This window comes from Musca autumnalis, unplaced genomic scaffold, assembly GCF_047663935.1.
Source record: "Musca autumnalis isolate F117 unplaced genomic scaffold, ASM4766393v1 scaffold_5, whole genome shotgun sequence".
Classification (NCBI taxonomy): Eukaryota; Metazoa; Arthropoda; class Insecta; order Diptera; family Muscidae; genus Musca; species Musca autumnalis.
Window position 1 is genome coordinate 68,732,686 of NW_027412088.1, and position 9,839 is coordinate 68,742,524.

A 9,839-nucleotide genomic window follows, 5' to 3' on the forward strand; every position below is an offset into this window, starting at 1 on the left:
ATTACCTTGCTTGTCTCTACAGGAGGATGTGCCTGTACCAAAGCCATCTGTTTGATGTTTCACTCTTTGGTAGAATTTTCGGACTTCATTCTGTCTCCTGTACATCTCGATTTTTTCACACTCCCGCTTTTCCATTTCTCTCTTTTTCTTGCGGAAAAGCCGTTTCTCTTCTCTCCTTTTCTCCCTGTATCTCTCTCGTGCGCTACGCGTTGCTACTGATTGTAAAGTAGCTCTATATGCCGCATTTTTCTCTTCGGTAGCAGCACGACACTCCTGGTCATACCATGAATTCCTTTGTGGAGGTCTCTGGAATCCAAGTATGGATTTTGCGGCTGTTTGCATGGAGTGGGCAATATGTTGCCATTGTGTTGTTATGTTATCGGGAGAAGGAGTGCTCGCGTTAAGCAATTGGGCTAGTTGAGTGGAATATGCTGTGGCTATCTGTTGTGTTTGCAGCCTATCGATGTCCAACTTCCGCGTTGAGTCCGTTCGTGCTTTATTTGCAACGTTTAGACGGGTACGTACCTTTGCTGCAACAAGGTAATGGTCCGAATCAATGTTTGCGCCTCGGAACTATCGTACATCCAACACGCTGGATGAATGTCTTCCATCTATTACAACATGATCAATTTGATTACTTGTTCTTTGATCTGGAGACAGCCAGATGCCCTTATGAATATCGAGATGATTAAATCTGGTACTGCTAACTACCATGTTTTTTGCAGCTGCAAAGTCTATCAGACTCATACCATTGTCAGATGTTTCACTGTGGAGACTGAATTTCCCGACTGTTGGGCCAAAGATATTCTCCTTTCCAATTTTGGCATTAAAATCGCCTAGAATGATTTTAATGTCATGGGCAGGGCAACGGTCATATGTTTCTTCTAAGCGCTCGTAAAATATATCTTTGGTCTGTTCGTCCTTTTCTTCAGTGGGAGCATGAGCACAAATAAAGCTCATGTTGAAGAATTTAGCTTTTATTCGAATTGCAGCAAGTCTTTCATTCACTGGGGTGAAGCTGGATACCAGATGTTTTAGTCTCCGACTAACTACGAATCCGCAACCAAACTCATGCTTTACGTCATGGCAGCTATAATACAGTGCGTCACCTTTAGGTGTTGTTGTGACGCCTTTCCCAATCCATCGTATTTCCTGTATGGCAGTAATATCGGCCTTGTACTTTTCAAGTACGTCTGCCAATGCGAAGACTGCACCTTCTCTATAAAGAGTGCGAACATTCCAGGTGCAGATTCGCAGATCATGGTCCTTAAAACGTTTGCGGGGTTCGTCAACTTTAGAGGGGTTTGTTTTTCTTTTCTTTCGTTTTTTCATAGTAGGATGTTTTTTTCTAGGGGAGGGTTACTAACCCGACGCCCAAACCCAAGTTTTTAACGTTCTTATGGGTGAACGCGCGGCACATGTTAGCTCACTACCTTTAACGGGTGTTAAAGGCAGTTCCCCAGGTGACACCACGGGGAGGTCAGTGTCCACTTGAGATGAAAGAGGGACCAAGATAAATCCTGGGCTTTGCCATGTTAAAGCCGGTCACCCTTTTTTCACCCATTAGTACGATAAAAGCTTGGGTAAGGCGTCCCATTAGTACCCCACCCCACCAAAAACATCGTACTATGAAACAAGTAAGAACAGCGTAAGTTCGACCGGGCCGAACTTTTTATACCTTCCACCACAAACTGTATTGAATTGAATTGGAACAATTAGTACTAAGCTCTTCCTCTTATACCTTGCAGGGGCAAATTTCTAGTGGAAAGATTTATACCATCAACAGCCATTTAGGTGGGATATTGGAGACAAATTTCAGTTATTCCGTTGAATAATGTAGCTAAAATTTTCAAAATACAGAAAATCGGGGGGTACCGTTCTATGAGAGCTACATGAGACGTGAGCCAATACCGGGCCAATACCCTCAACAAAGACCAAATACCAAATTTAAGCCATTTCGGTGGGATATTGGAGCCAACATTTTCAAAATACCGGACGTGGAGAAATACAGAAGAATTTCTGGTGGAAAGTTGTTACCCTGAACAAAAACTAAATGACAAATTTCAGTCGTTTCGGTGGGATATTGATGGCACAATCTTCAAAATACAGAAAATCCGGAGGTACGATACTATGGGGGCTACATGAAGACGTTGATCTATATGGATAATACTCTTGTGGAATATTTTTTCAAATTTCATGGAACACTAAATACCAAACTTCCGTAATTTCGTGGGATATTAAGTCCACAACCTTTAAAATACCGGCAATCGGGAGGTACCGTTCTATTGGTTCTATATGAAGACGTGACCCAATACCGGGTCAATTTCTGTTAGAAAGTTTTATACCCTCAAAAAACACTTAATACCAAATTTAAACCATTTCGGTGGATATTGGAGCCAAAATCTTCAAAATGCCGAAAATTGGCAGGGACCGTTCTATGGGGGTTATATGAAGACGTGCACCTATACCGACTAAGACCAAATACCAAATGTTAGCCATTTCAGTGGGATATTGAGACCTCCACCTTAAAAATACCGGAAATCGGAGGTACGGTTCTATGTGTGGCTATAAAAAAAACGTGGTCCTATACCAACAAATTTCAGGTGGAAAGTTTTACATCCCCAACGAAGACTAAATACCAAATTTCAGCTATTTCAGTGTGTTAATGAGGCTAAAACCTTCAATATACCCAGAATCGGGAGGTACAGTTCTTTGGACGCTATAAGAAGGCGTAGACCTATACCGACAAATTTCAGGTGGAAAGTTGTATACCCTCATCGAAGACTAAGTACCAGATTTCTGCTATTTCGCTGGGATATTGAGGCCATGACCTTCAAAATACCGAAAATAGGGAGTACCGCTCTATGGGGCTATATGAAGACGTGGACCTACACCTACAAATTTCAGGTGGAATGTTTTGTACCTCTCGCAAAGACTAACTACCAAATTTCAGTGGTTTCTGTGGGATATGGAGGACACAACCTTCAAATACAAAGACGGGAACCTACACCGACAAATTTTAGGTTTAAAGTTTCATACCCGCAACGAAGACCAAATACCAAATTTTCGCCATTTCGGTGGTATATTAAGACCTACCGAAAATCGGGAGGTACCGCTCTATGGAGGCTATATGAAGACCGACAAGTTTTATGTGGAAATTTAAATACATCCAATGAAGCCGGAAAACTAAATTTTAGCCATTTCGGTTGGATATTGAGGACCCAACAATCAAAATACCGAAAATTAGAAAAATGAAATTTGTAAATTCTACAAAAGAGTGAAACATCAGAAAGATGGCTTTGGAAAAAGCCCATCCTAGAGACGAGCAAGTTAATCTGGTAACAGATACAGCTAGTGTGCTCAGGATATGGAATGGATACTTTTCAAACGGCCGACGAAGGCAGCAGGAGCCTATGGCTTGGCAGACGAGCTACTAGAAACCAGGGGCGACATGCTGATATGGTGTATGCATTACCGACAATTGGATCCTTGAGCATCTTAGGATATTATGTGAACGACTAAAGCCTACGGTCAACGAGTCAATTGGCGGCTTTAGACCTGACAAACGGACCATATATTTAACTTGCGGCAAATCCTGGAAAAATTCAAAGGGATGCAGACCATATTTTTGTCGATTATAAAGTTGCCTTCAACGGTCCCATAGGCTCAAGCCGTGTCTGAATTTGGTGTTCTCGCAAAGTTCATTCGTCTTTATAAGGTAACATTAACTGATAACCCGTCCTCAGTTAAAATAGAAAATAACCTCTCGGAACAGTTTAGTACCAAAAATGTTTCATATAAGGAGACAGCCTTTTGTGCGGCGTTCGTTCAAGGTTCTGCTGAAAAAGGTTATACGAGATGCAAACGTTAAAAGAAATGACACAATATACAACATAAAGTGGGGTACACACGATCAGTTTTGACTTTGGTCAGTCATAAGGCAACCACAAAATATTTTGTGGTTGCTGAACGGTTGGACAGTTATCGATAATTCCGAAAAATCGACAGTCAAAACTGATCGCGTGTACCCCGCTTAAGTCATATGTTACTTGCTTATGCTGGCGTTCTTTATATGGGTCGATCAGTAAAAGAAGTAACTGATATATTAAAAAATTGAAAAAGAATCTGCTAAAGTGCGTCTGGCAGTAAACAACGACAAGTTGACAGTATAGACAGGCAATGTGTCCACAGAACTCGGGCCAAATGTGGAAGTTGATACAAATAATTTTGAGGTAGTTAAAGATCCCGTGGTGCTGAGGAACACCACCAGAAAACACAACAAACAAAATCTAGACAGGATACTAGGTTGACTTGATAAGAAAAAGGCTTTAAAAATACTCCATATCTGCTAATTTGCAATAATGTTTGTACACATAGAAGTTACCAAATTCAGCCATCCACATCCGATATGCCTGATGAGCTAAATTAAACCACCAGCGAAACGATCGTAGCATATTGATTGGGTGTGTGGGACTTCGCTAGAATTCACTTTTTCAAATCTCCTTGAGTCATGTTAGCTCGATTAACTCAATTAATAAAAACCCGTTGTGTTGGCCAACTGATGCCATTTTTGGGTAACAAAAAAAAACAGTTTTAAAACAAAGCCACAACTCAGCAAACAAAAATAACACTTTACAAAATGCTGATAAGGCAGTGTTTGGTGTGTTCGAGAGAAAAATTCTTCGAAAGATCTACGGGCCAATCTACCTTGACGGTGAATGTCGATGTCTAATGAATAGCTGTATCGGTTGGGACTTGAACCTGGGTCGTCGCCAACCAACAGAAAATGTTGGTGACGTCTTGTGGTTCTGAACCATAATCCACAAAATATATCTACGATAGAAAAAAGCTATCGATTGTAATATTATGTAATATTTAAAGACTGACTTCTAGAAAGGAAGGGGTCAAGTGACTCGTCTTTGGAAATAAAAAAATTTCAATTTAAAATTCACAAATACAAATTTGCAATGTTGTACGTATAAATAGGGGCTCCAAATGACGAATATTGTCTAGCAACAACAGCATCTAATATGCCTGATAATAGGTGTGTTCGTTTACTCAATAATTTGTACAAATTTGTACAAGTCCAGTAACTTCTCGTAGACGTCTAAGGTCTTTTGCATTGTACTGTAGAGTAAACGAACAGCATCCAGTAACAATTTGTACAAATTTTGAGTAAACATTATGTTAACCTAACCAGTTAACGAAACGATCGTCGCATAGCGGTTGATGTGTAGGACTTCGCTAGATATTAATTATACCCTCCGCCATATGGAGGGTATAATTAAATTTGTCATTCCGTTTGTAACACATCGAAATATTCGTCGGAGACCCTATAAAGTATATATTATTGATCAGCATAAAATTTTATGTCGATTTATGTCGACGGACGATGTCCGTCTGTCCGTCCGTCTGTCTGTTGAAATCAAGATACAGCTCGCAATTTTAAAGATAGAGTGTCAGTATTTGGCACAGAAGTTTTTATTACTTGCAGGATGGTTGGTATTGAAAATGGGATATATCGGTCCACGTTTTGATATAAACCCCAGAGAAGGGTACCTGAAGGTTTTAGCTTCATTATCACACCGAAATGGCTGAAATTTGGTACTTAGTCTACGTTGGTATATAACTTTCCCCCAGAACTTTTTTGGTATCGGTCCATGCCTTCATATAGCCCCCATGGAACGGTACCTCCCGATTTTCGGTATTTTGAACGTTGTGGCCTCAATATTCCACCGAAATGGCTGAAATTTGTTATTTAGACTTCGTTGGGGGTACTCAAACTTCCCCTTTAAATTTGTCGGTATAGGTCCACGCCTTCATATAGCCCCCATGGAATGTTACCTTCCGGTTTTCCGTATTTTGAAGGTTGTGGCTTCAATATTCCACCAAAATGGCTGAAATTTGGTATTTAGTCTTCAATGTGATATAAAACTGTTCGCCAGAAATTTGTCTGTACAGGCACACGCTTTCATATTGCCCCATTTCCGACTAAAATTCGTCTTTATAGGTCCACGTTTCGATATGGCCCCCTTAGAACGGTATCTCCCAAATTTCGTAATACTGAAGATTGTGACTTCAATATCCCACCGAAATGGCTGAAATTCGGTATTTAGTCTTCCAAGAGTTATAAAATACTCCAGAAGAGTATTATGAGTATAGGTCCACGTCTTCCTATATCCCCATAGAAGCGTACTTCTTGATTTTCGGCATTTTTTAAGTTTTAGCCACATTCTCTTACCGAAATATAGGAAATTTGGTATTTAGTCTTCTTTGAGTCTAAAAACTTTCCGTCAGAAATTTGTCGGTATAGATCGACGTTTTGAAATAGCCCCCATAGGACGGTGCCTCACATTGTTTTACCGAAGTTGCTGATATTTAGTATTAAGTCTTCTTCATACACGTTTTGAAATAGCCCCCATAGGACGGTGCCTCACATTGTTTTACCGAAGTTGCTGAAATTTAGTATTAAGTCTTCTTCATACACGAAAGGAAACTAATTATTCAATTTTACTTCAATACAACTTGTAGTGGATGGTATAACAAGTTCGGCCCGGACGAACTTAAAGCCGTTCTAACTTGTTTTTCAATAGAATATCCTCAGGTCATTTTAACAATTAAATTAAATTATATTAAATTAAATTAATTAATAATTAAATTAATAAAAAATCTCAAAAATAATGGTCTTCGCTCCTAAAAAGTCAAAAACTTAAAAAATGTGTTTATAAAGGTTAGCATTTTGGTATAGTCCCATATTCGGTACCACCGGATTTCAGGTATTAGGTTTTAGCCTCATTATCCCATTTTAATGACTGAAATTTTGTATTAAGACTTTGCTTCGGCTATAGAACTTTTCTCCTGAAATTTCTCGGAGTTGTTCTGCTCCGTTTTGATACGGCGCTCAACGTTTTTAGTGCTCAACGATTTTGGGAATTTTTAAGGTCTTACCCACATTACACTGTGCAACATTTTTGAGCCTATCGCGTGCAAACAACTTCTGTCCAGAATTTTATGAAAGTAGAGGACCGGTAGGCAAAAACCATATTTGGGTTTTGTTTTCTTAGATCGGGTTCGGTTTTTATGGCCTCATCTAAACATGGTTAAAAATCGAATTTTTAAAACAAATCGGGACTGTATCTCTGAAACCAATACGAATCTTGTTATGACATCTGCAGCAAACTTGTAGATAAGAGCACGAAGAAAATATTTGGAGGAATAGTGAACTCGAAAAACTGCATTTATTGCCTCAAACTTTATAGTATATCTAAAAATTCTATAATTTGCGTATATTTCGCAGCGTATCTCCCAAAATGTTAAGTTCTTCTTAATGTTACCTTTTGGGAAAATATTCTCTGGAATGTAATACACAACTCTTCAAAACATTATATTGTTGTAAAATGGCTCTATCGCCTTGTTTATAGCAAATTTTTCAACAACAATTTGGTAAATATTTCAATAATTCATTGAAATTCGCAACATGAGAATAAACAGCCTGTGTGAACATTGTTTGAAAAAAGTTTTGTAAAAGGTATGTTATGAAATACCCCTTAAACAACGTGAAATAACTATTGTAGAGCTTCAGAATGTTCTGAAGAAAAGATGGTCACATTATTTGGAAAATTTTTAGAATGGTTACTTGTTTCAACACCCAACAGTTTAGTTGTTACTGACCAGAATTTAAGAAATTATATAAACTTTTCTATATTTTAACGAGTTTGATGTGCTAGATTAAGCTTTTCCTAGTTTATCTGTTTGACACATAAGTTCTACTACTTTAGCGCTACAATATTGCTGAAGACTGCAAAGAAAAATTCTTATTAGTTTCGGAGATAAAGGTCCGATCACTGGAAAAAAGGCTCATTTTAGGTCGGTTTAGATGAAGCTATAAAATCTAAACCCGATCTAAGAACACAAAACCCAATTAAGGTTTTTGTAGTCTCAATATGTACTTTCAGAAAATGCCCATTAGAAATTGTTTGCACAGTGTTATCCAACCGAAATATATGAAATTTGGTATAAAATCTTCGTTGGAGGATTACAACATTCGCAGGAAACGGTCGGTACAGGTCCACTTGTATTTTTAGCCGTTTGCTTTATAGGTCTCTTTGGTCATTTATATATGACATCATTAGCCGGATTTAGCCCATTATCAGGTTTTATTTGCTAAATCCGTCCAAAATCCTACAGATTTACCATACAAAAATAAATCCTCGTACTGAGCGGATTTGTTTTAAATCCGGCATAAATCCTCGTATACAACTCTGTTATTTGCAACATGTTGCTAGAAAATACAAAAAGTTGTCAGGTGGCACAAGAAACAAGGTAGATGCATCGGTGAATTGCTACAGCAAAAATAATTTAAAATGTCAAAATTTTTAAACAAGCCGAAAAAATTAAATTTGCTGTGATATACAAAGTTGTTTTTAAACTACCAAGACTAATATTTACGATGTCTAAACGATAAAATAATTCTTTATTTGGTCATTATTTAGCATTAGTAGCTTAATGTGCTGGCATTTTCAATATCAAACAATAAATTTGTAGTTTTAAACAATTTCTTCTGACGTTTTAAATTCGATCGGATGGGCTGATGCATCTACCTTGGTAATTGTGCTATGAACAAAAATCAGCTGACTACCATTTTAATCATCCAAAGGTATATCTAAATGCAATGAGATTTGTACTGGATTTATTAAATCTAGTTGAGGATTTATGGCTAGACTACATGTGCTATAATAGTCCGCTGAAACACTACTACGAGGGCTGCACGAAAACTATCTGGCCCAGGCAACACCGCGCCATATGAAATTTTTGGACAGTTTTAATGTTTAAGAAAACAATAAAACTATTATTGATGGTGAATATTCGCGTTTTCAGATAGATAGGCCTCAACGATCCCTCGTGATACTCGTACAAATACTAGCAAAGATTCACCTACTTTATAATAATTTCAATATTTTGACTTGTAACGTAACATTTATTTTTTCAATTTCTTTTTTTCAGAATGTGATGAAAATGAGCAGAATATTTCAATTATTTTAAATAATATTGAATCAGAATTGAATTTTAAAATAAACGAACGAGAAACAAAGGTAAGCATAACCAATAAATACAATTTTACAAATAAATTATGTGATCTAAGAAATATTGCACGTGTGTATGTTGTAGATTTGTCAGCCCGAGAATAGCATTCCAAACGAATGTAATATGCGTGACAAATGTTTGTTTTGTGGTTGTTTTTAATGTGTTTTTCTTTTGCTAAGACAACCGTAAAAACTATATTTTAGTTTGTTTATTTTTCCACCGATGCTAATTTTGTATGATTGACATACTGTCGGTGTTATGCTTAAGTGTTCCTTACGGCATTTTTGACTTTTTGAGATACAGTTGGTTTCTAAAGTTTTTCCGGTATGCTCTTTCTTAATTTTTCAGCTTTCTCCTATCTCGATATCCACGTTTCAACGAGAAAGCTTAACTTTTTCCAGTTATGAAATTAATATTTTAAAAACTTAAAAGTATAAAAACACATTTCAAAAATCAGAACTTCCTTTTTTCCATTTAGAACATTTTAATTTATTGAGGCAAAGATGAAAAATTTCTCCATAATTTTTCAAATATGTTCTATATACTATTATTAATAATTCAAGTCAAATATATATATATATATATATATATATATATATATATATATATATATATATATATATATATATATATTCTTAAGTCAGCTCCACGCAAAACAGTAAAATGCGATTATCTCAAAACGGCTAAATGGCGTATGGAACACTTAAGCATGACACCGACGATACATATGTAGGTGCCTACATATATCAACAGAT

General features: G+C 37.1%; 1 protein-coding gene across 2 annotated transcripts in view; it reads left to right on the plus strand.

Moving 5' to 3' along the window:
- Positions 1 to 9,839, plus strand: part of Rgk3 (Rad, Gem/Kir family member 3) — a 361,288-nt gene that overhangs the window by 316,935 nt on the left and 34,514 nt on the right. For both annotated transcript variants that reach the window (XM_073991719.1, XM_073991720.1), the window contains exon 6: positions 9,004 to 9,092. In XM_073991719.1, coding sequence (XP_073847820.1) covers positions 9,004 to 9,092 — 89 coding nt within the window. The remainder of the gene's footprint in view (positions 1 to 9,003; positions 9,093 to 9,839) is intronic.